The sequence below is a fragment of the Ochlerotatus camptorhynchus genome, unplaced genomic scaffold (assembly GCF_037179485.1).
Source record: "Ochlerotatus camptorhynchus isolate MF236.1 unplaced genomic scaffold, CSIRO-AGI_Acam_v1.1 ptg000274l, whole genome shotgun sequence".
Taxonomy (NCBI): Eukaryota; Metazoa; Arthropoda; class Insecta; order Diptera; family Culicidae; genus Ochlerotatus; species Ochlerotatus camptorhynchus.
In genome coordinates, this window is record NW_027040763.1 from 5,288,455 (window position 1) to 5,308,331 (window position 19,877).

The window sequence follows — 19,877 nt, forward strand, 5'->3', positions numbered from 1 at the left end:
ATTTGGAACCGTTTGAGCGCTGTGGAGCGAAAATTTCAAATTTTGCATCAGTCTACTGAACATACGCATTTTGTCAGGTTTTCTTGTAATAAAACATACGCACTACAAAATGCTGCTGATTTCTAGTTGCCGATAATAGAACGTGAGCACGAGCATGATTGACCACCCGCGTTTTCTACTCTGTTATTGCCAGATCAGCTGTAATTACACAAAGAACCAATAGACGATGCTTGGGACTAGCAATCATCCTCATTGAGTAAAAACTAGTGATCTCAAACTAAGCAATACCAGTGCCGGCCACGCCCGAACACAGGTCAAGAAAGGAATAGGTAGAAATGTGTTGACGTGACACTCGCGTTGATGGAAACCGAGAACACCTCTGCACTTCCACGAGGAATTACTGGGATGTTGGATAAGAGAGTTGGGTTTGCAGCAGGGTTCGTTTTGGTAAACATTGGCTGAATTGATAACCTAACGATCATATAGCGCGAGAGAGCCGTTCTTCTGCTCAGTAACGTTTGCATTTCAAAAAAATGGACAAAAATTGTCGATTTTTCATGGGTTTGCCTTCACCCGCACTGACGAAACTACCCATGCAGCTTTAATCATAGTAACCCATGAGTCAGCAGACAAAATTTGACAGCTCTATCAGTCAAACTCTAACTGTGATGACAAAAACAGTGAAGCAACTCCGTTCAGAAGTGTGCGCGTTCAAAGAACGGCACCCCACCGCGTCGCAAACGGTCATCGTACGCCCGTTCCGGCATCTACAACATCTTGGCACTATTAGACAACAATCAGAGCATCGAAAGAAAGCCCGGTTCCGGACGGCCAACGACCGGCCGAGCGATAAGAAGCTCCAAAGGATGTTGAAGAGGAAGACCGTGGGAAAAGTGGCTACATCGCTGCGTGCAACCGGCCAAACAGTGAAAAAGTACCTGGCGAACATGAACATACATGTCAAGAAGCGGAAGTCACGTCCACTGGTTTCGGAGCTGCAGGCAATGACGCAGCGGCAGCGGCTGAATAAGATGGTGAAGTTCATTTCACACACCAAGTTCCTCAAGAAGGTGCTGCTGTGGCTGACAATCAGCGAGAAAGAGATGTCAAAGCCGCTCTTCTTTCGCTCCGGACTGGCCGTGAACGGGGAAATTTATAGTACGAATAGCCTGCCGGAAATTGCGTCGTTCATCAAGAAATACCATAAGGGCGAAGGAGGATCGTTGGAGGAGATGGAGCGGCTGAATATCAATGTGGTATCCAAGTCCAAACCCAACGTCCCCCAGCTGCGTCCCATCGATAATTTCTGGGCCAACCTGAAGCGTAAGATCTACTCCAACAGTTTTGTCGCGAAAACGAGGAATTGATAAATAAAACGAAGAAAGATTTCAAAAACATGCCTACACGCATGTTTTCGTCTGCCATGGCGAATGTTCCAGTTAACTGCCGGAAAGCCGCTCGCAAGGGCGAAGAATTTTTTTGCAAGTAAGCTTAAATAATTACCTTACATGGGAAATGTATCAAAAGAAATTATCTGTCTTATCTTTTTTTTAATCACCATCCGAAAAAAGTCAATTTTTTTAATGCAAACGTTAAGCAAAAAACGAGCAAACGAGCGTCGTTTTTATCATCGAATTGCTGTTATTTCCATGTAGTCATATTAACAAATAAAATTATTGTTAAATATCTAACGTACGCATATATCATCTAAACAAATGTTTGTCTGTACCGTTCAGCCCGAATTATATCAGTATTGTTTTTTTTTTTACAATAGAGGCCCGGGATAGATTAATTCAGGCTTGGGTGCTAACCCATGATCTTCTAGCCAGAAAGCAAAAACGGTTGCTCTAAGTCTACCGTGCCATTTACCAACATCACATCAAGCTAATACCGACGATATATCAAGCCCAGGTAAAAATTAAATTCAAATAAAATGGCACCCCCGAAAGCAGTTAACAATGTTTTTTTTTTTCAAACCGGATCAAGCAATTTTAATATACTTATTACTTTTTCCGTACCGTTACGCCCGAGGTCTATCTGATACGATCTTTTACAATAGTGGCCTGGGATAGATCTTTACATCCTTTCCCAGCAAGACTCAAACATGTGTATGAATCTGGGTCGTGAAAAAGTCATTCTACCGAAAATAATGCTTTTGTATTGCACATTTTTCCAACAGTTTGCCAACGCGTACCTCATTAGTACAATAATACATTATTAATGAAACTTCAATCTAAACCTTAATACAATTAATGCAAACAAAAATCATTATACAAACCTCAACTGAAACACACTTGTTGTATAACTCCACCCTCATAAAGCGACATGAAACCCATTTTTTTACGTAGAACTTTGTCTTTGTCGACAATACTGGGATGCAAATCAAAAAATATGTATGGTGAAAAATTGTTAGGTTTTGAACGCTTTTAACTTTGTCATTTATAGATGAAATCGATAGGATATTACTTTACAAATCTACTGAAGTAAACATATTTTCAATTTTCCATAAAAAAAAAACTTTTGTAAAATGTACAAATGATAATTTTATCACTGTTTTCATGAAATAAACGTTTTCCCCAAACCCAGTCATCATAAGCGAGTACCACTTGGTTCCACATCGTTCTGTTTGAACCTGAAAAGATAAAAAAAAAAGCAGCACTGCTGTCGTGTCTCTGCTTATTACTGCTTCGGACGGCGTGGCGCTAGCACATCCGCACCCTTAGAGGAGGGGGGGCTGCTCTCCATCTACTGGTTAGGACGCTAGAGAAATTCAAATAAATTTGTAACAACCTTTGTGAGATTATGAATTTTTATTGGACCTATCGAAAAATGAATCATGTTGGACCTTTTTTTACCAGTACTAATTTAGTCCAAGAAAGTCTAAGAAACTTTTTCCAAAAGCTCATTATTATAAAGAAAAAGATTTGTTTTAATGATTAACATATTTTTGGATTTTTTTTTAAAGTTTTCAAACATAGCTCACTTTTAACTAATTTTCCCATCAACATGGTTCACTTAAGAACATCCACAAGAGGAATGATTACTTACATTTTCAAAGTTTTGGTGCTGTTAAATACTACTAAAAGATGTAAACTTAATGCTGGCAGACTATTATTGCATTAACTTTAATGAAAAATTTGAATATTTGGCAAAATTCCAAATGTATATTTGTATCATGGTTGGACCTAGTTACTTCCTGCATTGGCTGTTAGGTGTGCTTCGCAATTTCCTTCGCGCGCAGCAACATAATTTTCTGTTTATTTTCCTATAAACAATTTTCATAAACAGAGCATAGAGTAGATGAATTCTCATGTGATTTGAAGCAACGCATAATGGATTTTGATTCAAGTCTAAAACTAGCTACTTTCCTAGGGGTTTCCGGAAATTGACTGGATCCTGGCTATTCCTAATAACTGTCATTGAACTGGTTGTTGAATTTTAATGTGATTCAATGGTTTTAGACCATATTCAAAAACTGGCCACTTTTCCGAGGAGATCGGAACATGGCCAGGTGTGCCCAATGTGGCACAAGGCCCCCCAAATGACTACAATTGAACTAATTGTTTAATTCTAATGTGCTTTGAGGTGTCACATGATAAGTTTTATTCGTTTGAGGAACGAGCTCTTGCTCTGACTTTGATATTCAATAATTGAATCCCCCGTAATTTTCAATTAATGTTGTACTAAGCACCTACTTATTGGAAACCAAACGTTTGATTTGAGCAAAGTCACAGTATTCTATTTTGCATCATTCTACGAACACGCTGTAAACTACATAATGATGATGCATGACAATTTTATGTTAGGGTTGTCCTCAAAATTGAAGAACAAAGAGGTGCTTAAACCCCGTAGGATCGTTATACCCCTTCCTCCCCTTTTTCGCTGACATATGAACCAACATTTTGTTCAATATTGAAAGTACCGTCTTCTGACAAGGAAAACAACTGCCTGTTGCGTTATCATAAAATGCAACCTTCACTCTCTTCTCTGCTTCAGAGACCTAATTTAAAACTAATGATGAAGCTACTGAAAAAAAAATAACGTATTTTTTGGCAATTGTTTCATCCCACAACATGTATGGCGTCTTTGTGTATACTGGGGTGCTACTCCAAAATTTATAACGGCTTGTTTAGAATCCAGGAAAAATAATTGAACCAACATTGAACCAAAACCGAAACAATGAAATACTTTAAAAATTTAAGGCAAAGTATAGTAGTCAAAAATGCATCGATTTTGCGTAGTTCTACGTCATACTGCGGTCGTGTCTAGGCCGCACAATCACATATGATAAACTGATCCATATCTCTTCATTTCTCCCGGCTGGCACGCTCATCATCGATCAGCCACAGACCAAGCTCAAACCAAGCTTGGGGCCTCCCTTAGCTCAGCCGGTAAATGCGCATCTATAAAGCAAAACCATGCTGGAGGTGGCTGGGTTCGATTCCCGGATCGGTCTAGGAATTTTTTGGGTTGGAAAATTTCTCGACTTCCCTGGGCCTAGAGTATGATTGTACTTGCCACACAATTATATTAATGCAAAAATGGTGCAGGCATCGAAAGCTCTCAATTAATAACTGTGGAAGTGCATCTAGAACACTAAGTTGAGAGCACGCATTAAGCTTATATGCGATAAGAAATAAGCTTTAAATGCGAGGAAGAAGAAGAAGAAGCTCAAACAAGGGCATTTTATTCCATTTCCCCTTCAAACCACTCCGTGCACAAACACAATGCGCATCGCAAAAACCCAACCATAGATCAGCGCGGTCGAGTCACACCGGCAACAAAAGGAAACGCGAGAGCACACCAAGCACCCAAGCAACAGGTAAAACAGCTGCACAAACCTTTCCCAATCAAACCATCCCGGCCGGGACACAAAACCTACAAAATACGAGCACCGAAAAACTGCACACCAGCACAAAGACAGTGGAGTGAAATCACAACCGTTCTCGAATGATACTCAAAGGGCACTCTCTGCTGATTTCGAGTTGCCGTTAATAGAACAGGAGATTAACACGCAGTTCAAGTGGAAAGGTTGCCGAAGAAAAAGAGGTTGCCGACAATAGTCACACTCACCTGAGAAGTTAAATGAGTTTTAAAACAGTTTTTGACTAACATTTGAAAAAAACGTAACTCCAAAATTTAAACAAATCATATTTTGCCACATAAAGGGCGAACACGAAATTATTGCGACACCGAAAATGTCATGCCAATTTTCTTATAATGTTTAGAATCAAACCAACATTTTAGGGTAGTTTTATACATATATTTACTTCAAAAATCAAAAGAAAAGTCAATCGATGGAGCCTTGAGTGTAAAATTGAACGCATTTTTGCTTGATGCCCTCCATCAAAGTCTTTACAGTGTCATCCGGTACCAGTTTCTCAGTTTTTTTTTTCCATTTTCTTAACATGTCCTTCTCGTCTTTGACTGTCTTCTTGCTCTTCCGAAGTTCCCGCTTCATTATTGCCCAGTACTGCTCCACCGGGCGCAGCTCCGGACAGTTTGGCGGATTCATGTCCTTTGGAAGAAAATGGACAGAATTGGCCTCATACCACTCCAGGACACTTTTAGAATAGTGGCATGATGCCAAATCTAGCCAAAATAGCGGAGCTTCGTCGTGCTGCTGCAAGAACGGCAAAAGGCGCTTCTCGAGGCCCTCAGATTTGTAGATCTCGCCATTTACTGTGCCCTTTGTCACGAAAGGCTCACTCCTCAGTCCGCAAGAGCAGATGGCCTGCCAAATGAGATATTTGGAGGCGAACTTCGACATTTTCTTCTTCTTAAATTTGTCGTCCACATCGAACTTACTCTTGCCGGTTAAAAACTCCAACCCCGGAATTTGCTTAAAATCGGCTTTTATATACGTTTCGTCGTCCATCACACAGCAGCCATATTTTGTCAGCATCTTCTCGTAGAGTTTCCGTGCCCGAGTTTTAGCCGTCGATTGTTGCCGCTCATCGCGGTTTGGGAAGTTCTGTACACACAGAGATTATTTTACTGGGGCCAGTAATTTTTTACTGGGTTTTCAAACAGCTGAAAAAGTCAGTAAACTGAAAATAACGGTCACACGTAATGCAACGAACAATTTTAACATATTTTATTTTTATCATCAAATAAATGTAATAAGAACACAGTCTGTATAAATTTCAAGAAAAAATCACTTTTATACAATTTTTTACAATTTTTTTAAGTTTACTGACTTTTTCAGCTGTTCAAAAACCCAGTAAAAAATTACCGAACAGGGAGGCCGTGATTTTGTGTGTACCTTGTATGTATGTAGTCCAGCTCTCTTCTTTGCATTCTGGACGTAGCTCTGCGACATGCCGATCTTTTTAGCCAAATCACGGCTTGAGACGTTGGGATTTGCTTTAATCATCCGCTTCACCTTTCCCTCCGTCTTTTTGTTCCCCGGTCCCGGTTTTCTTCCAGCTCTTTTGCCGTGGTCCAACGTCAACCGCTCCTGGAACCGCTTCAACACTCTGGAGACGGTTGAATGTTGAATGTTCAACATTTTTCCCAACTGCCGGTGCGACAGGTCAGGAAATTCCAGGTGTTTGGAAAGAATTTGTTCTCTCAACTCGCGTTGGTTCACCTCCATTTTAGTTGAATCGAAAAACACGACTTCGAGTTTGACAGCATGTACACAATACACATCAATGAGAAAGTGTGCAAAATTTGGTTGATTTTTACCCAATGGTAAAAAAGTTATGCCCTGTTGAATGTGTCGCAATAATTTCGTGTTCACCCTTTATAGATGTAGAACAGTTCACAAACTACTCGTTAAACACGAAAATGTAGAAGAAAATATCACTTCAAATCATCAAAAACGTTTCTTCTTGCATGGCGTATTTGCAACTTTCAACTGCATCTGGTTGTTACGACTTGCACCAGAACTACGAATTATATTATTTTAATACTGATTCTGTAGTATCTAGTCACGCCCGATTAATTTGAAATGCATCCGATTGACATTTCACGTGTAAACAACGAACAAAAAGAAGACCAAAAAAATCTCCGGGCGTAATTCCATTCTCACAAAATTTGCGAACGAAGAATCAAGGCGGAACAACAAACAAAAAATCCCAATGGTGTATTTTCAAGGCGTATCACCAGTGTTGGCAGTTCAAAGGATGGAAGATCCGGGGGGGGGGTAACAACACGTAAGAAATTATCAGGGCGTATGATGTTTTCTTCTCAATTTCATGACAAAGAAAACTTTTTTGGAGTTTTTAGTGATGCATGCTGATAGATTTCAATTTTAACTATATGACAAGCTTGGTAAGTCAAGAATTAGGATTAATTTTTAGGCCATCAAAATTCGGAAGCGATTTTTTCGATATGGTCATTTTGGAGCTACGCCCTTTTCAAATGTTAGTCTAGAGTTTTGGACAATTCTATCAAATGGAATGGATTGAGCAATATGCAGCTGATGAATGTAAACAAATACACGCTTCATGTGTGTGTGTTACGTCGATAAAAAGACAATAGAAGCTCGTGGAAACTGCGTACATTTCCGAAAATACGTAAAATTCCCTATCAAAACATGTCATTGTTTAAAATTTTTTATTTTTCGTTTTCAAAAAATGTAAACTTTCAAAATATCGAAAACCTTGGAAAATTAACCAAAATCGTAGAACATCAACGTTTAACCAAATATTTGAATTTTTTTCGTTCGTACATCTGTTTTGTAGTCTTTTCACATATTTGTGACCTTGTGAATAGTTGGGAGTGCAAAAGTTACTAAAATATTTCTTTAAAAAAGGTCAAACCATTTGACCAAAAATGGTTATTCTAGAATTTTTGAAAATTTTAAAGCTTACATCGATTCTGTTTGAAGTCGCATCGGTAATAACGACGAAGGAACCCAGAGTCAGCAGAACGTGAGACAGCCACGTGCCTTTTGTTAGGGACCTCAGTTTAGCTTAGGGAGTAATTAATAAATTAAGTCTTGTTCCAACTTTCAGTAGCTTCAGTTCTTTTTTTTTTAAACCTATATTTATTAAAATAATACAGTAATGACCCGATTTTGATATCCCTTCCGAGCATCAGACTTTTATCTTTCAATAATTTCACACAACCGTTATTCCCAATCTTTCTCATTCATCTTCAAGATGGATGTGTAAGGTATACTTTGGAGCAAATAGACCGCTGAAAAAGCGCATGGCTTTCGTAAAACATTAGAAAAGATGTTCAAAATGAGGGCAGACAAAATCGGGTCATTACTGTATTATTAATAATAATAATCGGCTATTGGATCTGGCTACTTATGTAGGTCAAACATCAGGATTACCTGAGATTTTTCAAATTATATAACTATGCTGATCCCGTACATCGCACAATTCTTCGTCGTGTGAGAGCAACCCCAAAATCCACTCGAAAATCCCCCAGGAATCAGGCTTCAGTCTTCAACTCGTTCGGAATAACAAATGGCCAACCGAGCACCATTCGGGAGAATGAGAATGAAGCAAATCCTTTCCTGCCTCTATGGAGCCCAAGAGTGGCCAAAACCAAAAACGAAAAAAAAAAAAACTAACAGTTCTGCTCAATTTTGGCAATGGCTGATGAGAGCTCAGCAGCAGCAGCATAGCCATTATTTGTGACAAAGCAGTTTTCTTTTTCAGCACATTGCCCCCTGTGACTGCCGAAACTTAGTACCTACACTGCACCACCCAGTAGTACACAATATATTGTAGGCACATGTACAAGCACATAATTGGATTTCCTTTACGGAATTCATTTCGTGGCTCATTCTCACGACGTCGACGACGATGACTGGAAAGCCAACCCCAGTAGGAATACCGTCTACTTATTATGAGTGCAGGCAGACTATACACTTATTTCTTTATTCCTTCCTATTTGGTAGTTTTTTACTTCTCTCGGTTTTCAGGGGGGGAGGACAAATTTGGTTGGGCGTCTGATATGTGTGTGATTTTTCGGCCTTGTTGGTTTCGATACTTCGGGCTTGACGATAGCCGAACACGTAAATTGACGCGGTTGTTGAACATACCATGCTAGAAGGGACGGGTTCGATCTGGTCCGGGGTGTTTGAAGCTCTAAATTAACAACTGTGAAAGTGCTCAAAGAGTGCATACGTTAAGTGCCAGTTGGGGCGTGTAGAGTCATGAAAAAGAATGGTTTGATATGTTCGACAGATAGCCTTAGACGCACCTCGTAATCACCTGCGTCCAGCGTCGTCAGCTGTGTACGGAACCCGGACGACTCAGTTCAGTTTGTGTTCGATTTCGTGCGGTTGTGTTCAGTTTAGTGTTTATTTGAACGAATTATTTAAAATTGAGCGTGACTCATTTCAAACCTAGACTGTTAGTTAAGATAATCCGTTCTCAATGCCATATTTCTGCAGCGAAATTCAAGAATACTTGCTCATGAGCTACTTTGTCAAAAGAATTTTGCTCTACTTGAAACCAAAAGCCTTGTATTGTCCAGTGCGAAGGGTAAAGTGTTATTAACTGTAATAAACTACATTTCTTATTTGCTGTGTTGTCATTGCTTTAAATTGTGGTTTACTTTAGACAAATCTAGAAAACCATGTTTGAAAATATCTGAGTAATATAAAGACATTTTTATATAAGGAAAATATCTATTATAAATAGTGTTAAATTTGAAAAAGACTATCTTTAGGTTTAGCATTTAGCATTAGCTCACACTTTGATGGGTGAGGGGATTTGAGGTATTTCCTCAAATCCACAGGCAAAAGAGTGCGCGTTTGACTTGCTCATATACTGTCTGCGGTTATAGAATAGTTCGAGCGACGTCATCTCAGAGAGCAGCAGTAGGGTTTAGCAGTAGATGACTACGTTTGTCATGACGAGAGCTTTATGTAGTGATGAACGTCGCTAGAACTATTCTACAACAGCAGACAGTATATGAGCAAGTCAAACGTACATTCTTTTGTCTGTGGATTTGAGGAAATACCTCAAATCCACTCACCCATCAAAGTGTGAGCTAGGTAAAGGAGTGTGCAAACAAGCAAAAAAAAGATTTGGCTCTAGCTATTGGATGTTTATGTGAGATTCACTATCTGTAGAAATAGTGCCATTTTCGACCATATCGTGATGTCTTATTAAGTTTAGGATAATGTTTAGAAAAAGTGGATTAAAATAAATTTCATTGAAAATTTCATTCCCCTTCCCTTTTGAGTGGACCTAAATTAATCGATTTAAGAGCTGATATTTATTTTAGAATGACAGGCATTACAGGGTGACCAGCGAATCAGCAAATTGGGAAAAACCTGGAAAAGTCGGAAATGTTTAATCACTGGGAAAATTCCGTGAATTTTATTGCAAAATAGAGAATACATAAGATTCTAGACTTTGAAAAATTTTACAGACCCTTGAAGTAAACTGGATTTTTAAGATAAATCTCTTTGAAGCATTCTCAAGAAAATTTTGATGAAAATTCCATACTTATTTTGAGAAGATTTCAGAAAAAAATCAAGAGGTCATTCAGAGAAAATTATCAAAGGGAGTTTTGGGAAAAACTCAAAGATTTTTAACTAGAACTCGAAGGCAATTACATTAGTTCTGATTGGAATTGTTAAGAAGTCGACAGAGCTTCTTAATAATTCTAATCAGAATTAATGTAGCTCTGTCGAAAATTCCATGACGACTGCGAAAAGGATTTCAGGATCCGTGAAAATTATTAAGGGAATTGAATTTTGAGCGGAGGAGTTCTCAGAAGAGTTTTGAGAAATTTATCGAATAGTTGAGCAGTTTTTGGGAAACGCTCTACCAGAGATTATAATAAGATTGGGCAACTCATAGCTGATGTTTTGGGGAGCGCATAACTAAGACCCAATTTTTAAGGTCAGGGCTCTACGTTTTCAAAGCTCTAAAATTAACTCAAGTTTTGTTTCTCACATGCAACTGAACACGTTTTATTTCTATAACACCTAGCTAGACTATCAGCACGAAATGAAAATGAAAAAGAAGCACCTTAGCACGCGGCTGGCGGGGAATTTTCTCATTGTTGCTTTGCTCACCCCTTTCAATGAAAGTAACGTCGATTTTCGAATTGAAACGAAACCTCATTATGGCATTCAATCCCTTTCACCGACACTGTCGCCTGCTCTGTCAATTTGTCAATGCGTTTTGTCCCATTTTCGTCACATTTTTTAGATAAATATGGGTATGGTAGATAAATGGTGTGTTTTCCACGTGAGCAATGCTTAAGATATATATTTTCATTTTCCGTCATATACGTCATAAAACCTCGGTTGATGTGTTCTATGAAAGACGACACTATCAAAGTCGAGCGCTGATTCACTCGTCCGCTTCACCGAAGCATGAAATAAAGACGAATGAAGTGACGGAATAAAGAAAGACTAACGATTGAAAATTTGTTGGTATACACCGACTAGAATGCTGTGAAGCTGCTCGAGTTCAACAGAAAAAGAAAGCTAGCAGTTTCTTCGTCGCATCGATTTTGTCGATTGAAACTGATATTTTGACGGGGTGAGATACGTCATTTGAAACTGCTCGAATGATGTGATCCACTCCAAGGGCATCTCGAGAAAAATTTCTAATGTAAATCTGATCAGTAACGGGGCTAGCAACTACGTTGGCACGGTCTTTAAAAAAAAAATGTGAAAGCTAGGAAGAATTCTAACGAAAATTCAACGAGAGTTTTTTGAAGAATTTAGACCAGAACTTTAACTTAATTTTGAGAAAATTTGCTATATAATTCGGTGGTTGTTAATTGCATGAGAATTATTAAGAGAATGATTTGATGAAGGTTCAGTGAACTCCTGGAATAATCTTTAAAAAAAAGTCGAAGAGATACATAGGATGAATTCATTAATTTTTTGGAATATTCCCCACCTAAAGTAGCCTTCTATCTAGTCAAGATGTCAAGGCTTCAATCAAAGCGAGTGTCAGGTCAACACATTCCTACCCATTCCTTTCTTGACCTGCGTTCGGACGCGGCCAGCGCTGGTATTGCCTAGTTTGAGATCACCAGTTTTTACACATTGAGGATGATTGCTAGTCCCAAGCATCGTCTATTGGTTCTTTACGTAATTACAGCTGATCTGGCAATAACAGAGTAGCAACCGTGAGCGGTCAATCATTATCAAGCTCATGCTCTATCTAGTCAAGATGTCAAGTAAAAGCATACATTTAAAATTGTATTTGCACACTAGTGTCACCTGGTGAGTGATTTTTTAACTAAACAATTTAACTCTTAAAAGATCTATCTGTTTTCCATATTGAACATCTAGTCACTCTACCGAAGACAAGAAACTTGTATTTAGGCAAGCTTTCATGAAAAACACCTCTGCCGCCTGGTGTGAGAATTATGGACTGTGAACCATGCTTTTTAGATAATAAAAATTTAAAGAATCGTAAAAATTTAAATTAAAAACAAACAATTAGAAATTAAGATCCGCCTGAAGAGCACATTCTTAGCTGGATTGTGGTATTATATTATTAGCTTCCTGCATTATTGTTTTGACGTAGTAGGTGTCGCCGATACCCTCGTTGCAGCAAGTTGTTGGTGAACCAACTGACCGAACCCTCACGAGCGAAACGCCAATGCCGGATAAAGTGAACGGAATGACAGAGGTAGTAAACAATACATATGCATCGATAGTGAGCAGTTTTGAATTGTTTTGCACTGGCGATCACGCCTCACCTGCCCGGATTTGTCCGGAAAGGTCTCCAAAACACGTCCACGCTCCCATCGATTCCTCGAATGTTCGTCGACTATCACGACTAGATCGCCAGGTTCCAGCGGCTTTACCGCTTCGAACCATTTCGTTCGCCTCGTTAGCATCGGGAGATACTCCCGCACCCATCTGCGCCAGAATGTATCCACGATATGCTGCACAAGCTTCCAGCTGTCTCGCAGGATGTTTCCGTTTACAGGATCGGTTGCTGGTTGCTTGATGCCGGTTGATCCGTACAGCAGAAGGTGGTTTGGCGTGAGTGCCTCTTCGTCTGGTGCTTCCAAGGGAACGTAGGTCAGTGGACGGGAGTTGAAAATAGCTTCCGCATCCAACATGATCGTCTCCAACACCTCGTCGCTCGGATGTCGTGGACTATCCATAATAGCCTTCGTCGCCACCTTCACGGACTTGACCATACGCTCCCATGGTCCTCCCATGTGCGGAGCTGCCGGATCGTTGGAATGCCACTGGGTATTTGCATTGGTGAATGTGGCGGCGCAGTCCTCGATGATGTTCTGGATCCTCTGTTTCTCCTCTGACAACTGGCGATTGGCTCCAACAAAGTTTGTGACATTGTCCGAAAATACCTCCAACGATGAACGTCATCACGCAGGCGATCGATAAAAAACTGGGGACCAGCTCTAGGTGGACAGCCCGTATAGTGAGACAGGTGAATAGACAGATCCACCTTTTCACCACGCTGCGATCAACTTTGACTTCGAAGGGCCCCATGTAATCCACGCTGACGTACGTGAACGGACGAATAAATGGTGTTAGGCGTACCCTTTGGCAGTGACCCCATCAGTGGTGCCACAGGGCACAGGAACTGCTTTCTTGACCTTGCAGTGCTGACAACTTCCGCTAACTTTTCGTACGAGCACCCGGAGGTTGTGTATGTAGAACTCCTGCCGTAGGTCATTACAGACTGTTTCCCCGTTGGCGTGCAGGAACCGTTGGTGAAAAGAATCCACCAAAAGGAAAGTGATACGATGATCTCTTGGCAGCACAACGGGATGTTTCGCCGCGTATACCCGAACGACCCCGTATTCATCCAAAAATGGAACCAGCGAGTGCAGTGAACTTCGTTTTTCAACGCTGTGACCATTTGTTAGCTCGTGAACCTCCTCTGAATACGCCTGCGCTTGAGCCTGGCGCCAAAGTGTCTCCTTTGCTTTCACTAAACCATCTCGATCGAGGCCTTGCCGTCGACTTTCTCCGTACATAGTTTGCTTCCAGATCCTTACCGCACGGTGAACGTTGGCCATCGTTCGGAATAGACGACTCCATCTCGAAAAGCGTTCAACGACAACTACCTGGTCAGCCGTTTGATGTACGGCTACCATACGAAGTTCTTCACTTGCCGCATCCCTTTCGTCCACGACTACTGCTGATTCTCTTGGCCACTGCTCTTTTGTATCTCAAATCTGTATCTCGTAGGAATGGTGGGCCTTGAAACCAACGGTTATCTGGATCGAACGATGGTCCAGAATTCCACTTGGTGGCATCGTCAGCCACGTAGAGCTTTGAGGGTGCGTAATGCCATTCATCCACACTCGTGAGCGAAAGAATTTCACCAACCCGAAAAGATACGAACTGATGGTATCGGCGGCGGATCGAAGCCACGCCAGAACTAAGTCAGCAACTGAAAAGAACGGTGTTTGTTCCAACTTACGGGAACAGTAGGACTACGACTTTGTGGACTAAACTGGGATGCAAATAAAATAATTGTGTAACAAAATAGTGTTAGGTTTTCCACGCTTATATCTTGGTCATTTTTTGATGGATTTAAATTCTTTTCATACCACTTGATTCAGATTTGATGTAAAATTCGTTTGGTATAAACAATATAGCAATTTATTACATATTAGTAAACCAATGAAAATTGAACAAACTTTTATGCCGTAATATACCAATCACGTGCTCGCTTACTATGACTATCGAGAGAACAGAGAGAGTCGACCGGTTTCGAGGTTATAAAAGAGTTTTTTTTAAGAGGCTTTTCCCTTCAAGGGCATTCGTCTCTGAAAATTTAATAATTAATATTCACAAAATATATACATTTTAATTTTTCTTATATTTTCTATTTTTGTTTTTTTTTTCAAAAAACTTATCACTTTCACTTCGGCATCCTTACTGTTTCTTAATACAAATTCTACGTCGGCGGAAAACCCACTTCGTGACGCTGTGAGTTGAACTGTTGACAACCGATTACGATTTGATGAACAGTTTGGTTCCTTTTACAGGTATTGCAAACGTCTTGCGGTTTCCTTTCGAACAAATGGTGTTTTGTTAGCCAGGTGTGTCCAATTCGAAACCTCGTAAGAACTATTTGGTCTCTTCTGGTCCTTCTGGTCAATCCATCCAAAAACTGATGGTTTAACAATCCTAGTGATATGCCTTGCTGATCCATCCCATGTTGACTGATGAGTTTTCCATATTTCACTTTTACTCCATTCGATAATATCGCGTACTGGAACATTGTTTGTAGTTTTCTCTCGCTGTCGACCTTTATTTGCCGCTCTGTCAGCCTCTTCATTTCCGGTTATTTTCGAGTGACCGGGAATCCAGCAGAAGCAGATATCCTTTCCTTCTGCCTCCTTCTAGATAGCTTGAACGTACGGGTTCTTGGACTTTCCTGCTTCTATAGTGCTTGTAGGCAACAAGCAGAGTCGCTAAATATAACTGACTTGCAATTTGCTTCACGAATTGCCCATAACAAAGCTGCAGCTTCGGCTGTGAAAACTGATCTTTGGTCACGAAGACCAGCTTCAATTCTAATTGTAGGACCAATTACACCGAAGCCAACTTTACCATCAGCCAAAGATCCGTCTGTAAACCACGGGTTGTGCTCTTGGTATTTGTGATCTACTAACTCACGGATAGCTTCCTTGCTAGCTGAGGCGTCTGTCCTGCTTTGAATTTCGCTTTGATTGTCCAATCGATTGATGGTTTCCGTTTGTGCCAAGGTCTATGCTGAACAGTTACGAGTTTTTTCAATGGCGGAAGCGATTTACCCATAAGGTGTTGGAAGGCAGTGTTGGCTTTTTTTTCCATAAACTGTTGTACTCGTTGGGTAGTTTTTCCAGCACGGAACATGATTTCCTGATTAGTGAGATGGTGACCCTGTACTGGAAAGGTAAACATCACGATTCCACAGCCAGTAGTCCTGTCTTGCTCGTACAAAGGGCATCTGAAGCGATTCTTAGAATTTGGTTGTAGATCTGGTAGGTTCTCTTTCCTGATAATTTCCATACCATAGAAAAGTTTTGATGTTATCGTTGCATATGTAAAGAAGGGTCTTACTAGAGAGGGTCTAGTATAAGAGAGGAGCGGATTTTTAAAAAAACTACCTTGGCAACCTATGGCTAGGTGATTTCTAGCAACACTGCCAATGCAATCAAGATAGGCGCTGCTCTATTGGCTCTGGCTTTGACAGTTCGTTTTGCTCAAAACCAGCCAATCCGCTACTCTCTTATACTAGACACTCTCTAGGTCTTACAGTCTGCTTTTTTCGAATTTAGCTCTTAACAAATTCGGACTCGCTTACTATGACTATCGAGAGAACAGAGAGAGTCGAGCGGTTTCGAGGTTATAAAAAAGCTTACCTCTACGTTTTGCTTCAGACGGTTGTCACATCATTAGACGCCGTACACGGCCGATGAAACTAACTCAATATTGAGTAGGATTTATCTTAAAATAGTAGAAAGTAAGTAAAATTTTCCTCAAAAATCTGCTTGATAAAAAGATTGCGTCTTTTAATTCTATGAGTACACTAGTACACGTAGGTAGATCACCTTTTCGTGGTACGTTACAGGATGTAAGATCTACCACCGATTCCTAGTCCTGACTACTTCAAACAAGGGAAACAGGATTTTTCAGTAATCACATTTACCTTGTTGATAGTGCCAAGACTCGGCTTTGTCCACCGAGGATAATCTTGAAACAAGGAAATGAGCTAGTTAGTCTTCATCTATGTGATTCCTAATCTTCTATTCGTTCGTTTCTAGTTTGAAGTGGTTAATACTAGGGTTCTGATGCATGGTCATTATCGGTGTCATTCCTTAATTTTGTTGCTAAGGAATTTAATTTTGACTGACAAAGAGGCACGCCTTTGAAGGGTGTTCCAACACTCCGAAGGGTATAAATGGCGGAACCTATCAATTAGAGTCGGATTCTTGCGATAAATGCAAGAATGGCAACTGTAAAAAAATCAAATATGGGAAATGGCTCGTATGTTCTAGAAAAAATTTCTTGACCGTAATAGCTAAAATTTCATTTAAACGGCGCTCACTTTGAATTTGTTTAACGAGTATCCCTACGTATCCGAATGGCGCGAGGCAATGTAATGCAATTGTGAGTTGAACTCGACCCAGTTATTTTTTATCGGCCGTGTTAAATTTGGTTAAATTTTTTCTTGATTTTCGTTATGTTCGAGCAGATTTTAGAGGAACATTTGACACGCTCAGTTAGTAACCCCACTTTCTCTATTTTAAGTGAAATTTTCCGTGATGTCATGGTGGTTAGAACTATTTGCATTAAGTAACAATCTGCCTTAATCAAAACATCTTACTTTCATATACAATTTACTTTAATCGGAAATCTTTCTTGATGGGTGGAGGCGAACCAGCCTAAGGCTGAAAGCCTCCTAAATAAAGCTAAATAATAATAATAATAAATCTTTCTTGATCAAACATATACCTTCTTCGACAATGTAAGGGTTCCTGGGGTAAACTGCATTTTTTGCCATTCAAAATACCTTTTTTACCTCATTCATTTTAGCATTTAGTTAAAAAGTTATTAAGAATTAATGCTGGCTAAAAAATGTCTAAGGGAGTGAAAACATACAAACTGCTCTCAAAAATAAATACGTTCCACAATTTGACGCAAATGTCACCATAACTTTACCTCCCGTCTAGACAAAACTATGAGGAAACTCACCTGATTATTAAATTTACTCTGCATTTCGAGAAAACAGGGGGTGTCCCCGGGGATCAAGTGTGTCCAGTTTTGCCTACTGTAGCAATTGGTTTTCCATCTGCACTGCGGCTGCAGCCCACATTACAGGCTCACTCTTTAGTACCTAAAGGTGACGAACACACGAATCACACAATTCATTCACGCGAGTACTGCTCCATTTTAACGCTTCTTGATAATTTGATATTCCCCTGGTCCCGTATTTTTTTCAGAACACTAGCATTATTTTCCTCTGCTCACTGCATGTCATCGAGCAACCAGCGAAAAAAAACCTGCGTTCGTGCCAGTTTCCCGGTGTGGTTGCAGATTTGTTTATTTATTACGCTAAATGGAGCGTGTGTATTCGTCCTTGCTGCTCATTCATTTTCCCCCCAACTACCGCCATCCCAGCAATGCGCCTAGTTCAGTCAGTATGGTGACATCGTGTAACAGTGGGATAAACCTAGCGGAAGACTGAACTTGGATTCCACAGCATAATTTGAATCCGAACCATGCGTCTCCACGACCCAAATAAGTTGAGGAATTCTAACGAATTCCAATTTAACCAACCAGAAAAATCATCAATAAAATTTCCAGCTTTGCCTAGACGAGTGTGTCGCACATAGCAGCCTCTCTCTCTCAGTCTGTGTCTACCTCCATGGACGGGTGGAAGGTGGAGTTTCCCAATGGGGATGGGGACTCGCGAATCCACCCTGCTCTGCAGATGGCGTGTAGCCTAGATTAGCAAATTTGATATGGTTGAATGTCGTTTTCTTTTGTTTAATGAAGAATCGTTGTTTTGAGTTATTGCTTTCGGTCCAGTTGGGACTGAGTTCTAGAGCAGTTTTACCGTACTTTCGTGCCGACAAGAGTGCCGTGTCATAGCAATGCAGTTTCGGCTGCAATTATGCAGAACAATTACCTACCTATAGAGAATGAAATACGGTGATAGACCTAGCGATAAGGTGTTCCGTTCCAGCCCTGATAGAGGGACGTTTTCGATTGAAGATCGTTTGTTTCTTAGAGAAGACAGCCTAATATTTGCTCGTGTGAAAGCATACAAATCTAATTCTGAATTTTCCTCTATTTTCCCACAACAGGGTTCAGCGGATTCCAATTATTCTCAACCATCGTCCGATCTGTCGCTAGACGAGGAAAAAGAATCGCTTCGGCGAGAAAAGGAACGTCAGGCTTTAGGCCAGTTGGAAAAAGCAAGGGTGAGTATCTGGTTTTCCAAACGCTTCCAACCACATCCACACACTTCTCTAATCCTGCTTTATTGATGAATAGACAATTCCAGAGAACGCCACCATCACACACACGAACAATACACACACGGTAGAGAAAAACATGAACTTTTCCGTTTCTGTTTCCATTCTGTTGTTTATCGGATGCCTGAATTGACTCTGGTAGCCGCCGTCAATTCACGGAATCGAATTGTTTTCGCAAAATTTTGTTGTAGTCATTTGAATCCATCCCATCAGCAGGTTGTGCGCTAATTTGAAACTTCCATTTCACCATTTTCCATGCAGGCCAATGAAACTGGACCATTCAAATTCGATTCTGAAGTAAGAAAAAGGGCAAAAGCCCGTTTTGAGCAATGTTCTCTCTTACAATTTTGGCACTTTCGATTTTGCGATGAATGCTTATTGTTTCTGTCACATCGACTGCTCTGGAATTTTGTTGTAGCTTGTTGTGTGCATACAGTTGTACGTAACCAGTTACAACAGCCTGCAGAGCAGAGAGCTGTCCTGCTTGTCAGTCGACAACTGATAACGATCAATCTAAGTTTTGTTAAAATTTATCTTTACTGTTCCCTTGATGCACCTGTTTGTTTACTCGCTTCTCTTTCTATTACCCCGTTTACTGTTCTTTCTCTACAATTACTATTATATTTTAATTTCCGAGCACTATTCAGTACTTTCATTATCTATTTCTCAGAGTTTTTCTTCTCCTGTCTGTTAAACTTGTAAATTTCCATATTTTCTTCGTTCTCTTTTACCGCTTTTGCTTCAAGTTCTGTCATCCACGAACAAAATAAAATAATAGTTAAAACAAGATTTTCAAGCTCACAGGAAAATATAAAGTTCAACAGACCATAAATCATGATTCGTTGGAGATTTCATAGCCCTAAAGGGAAATGATCAGACTTGCTGCGGTAGATGTACCGATCATGGCTATACGTTCCTATTATGATGTGTTCCAATTATGGCGTATGGAATTCCCATAATCCATAATTGAA

At 40.1% G+C, this 19,877-nt stretch overlaps 1 protein-coding gene across 13 annotated transcripts in view; it reads left to right on the top strand.

Moving 5' to 3' along the window:
• The window catches only part of Ca-beta (Ca2+-channel-protein-beta-subunit), a 544,248-nt gene that overhangs the window by 451,023 nt on the left and 73,348 nt on the right, over positions 1-19,877 (top strand). For 6 of the 13 annotated variants that reach the window (XM_065227502.1, XM_065227503.1, XM_065227510.1 and 3 more), the window contains 3 exons: positions 18,736-18,852; positions 18,926-18,973; positions 19,168-19,203. In XM_065227502.1, coding sequence (XP_065083574.1) covers positions 18,736-18,852; positions 18,926-18,973; positions 19,168-19,203 — 201 coding nt within the window. The remainder of the gene's footprint in view (positions 1-18,735; positions 18,853-18,925; positions 18,974-19,167; positions 19,204-19,877) is intronic. The other 7 variants (XM_065227514.1, XM_065227505.1, XM_065227509.1 and 4 more) reach the window with 2 other exon arrangements.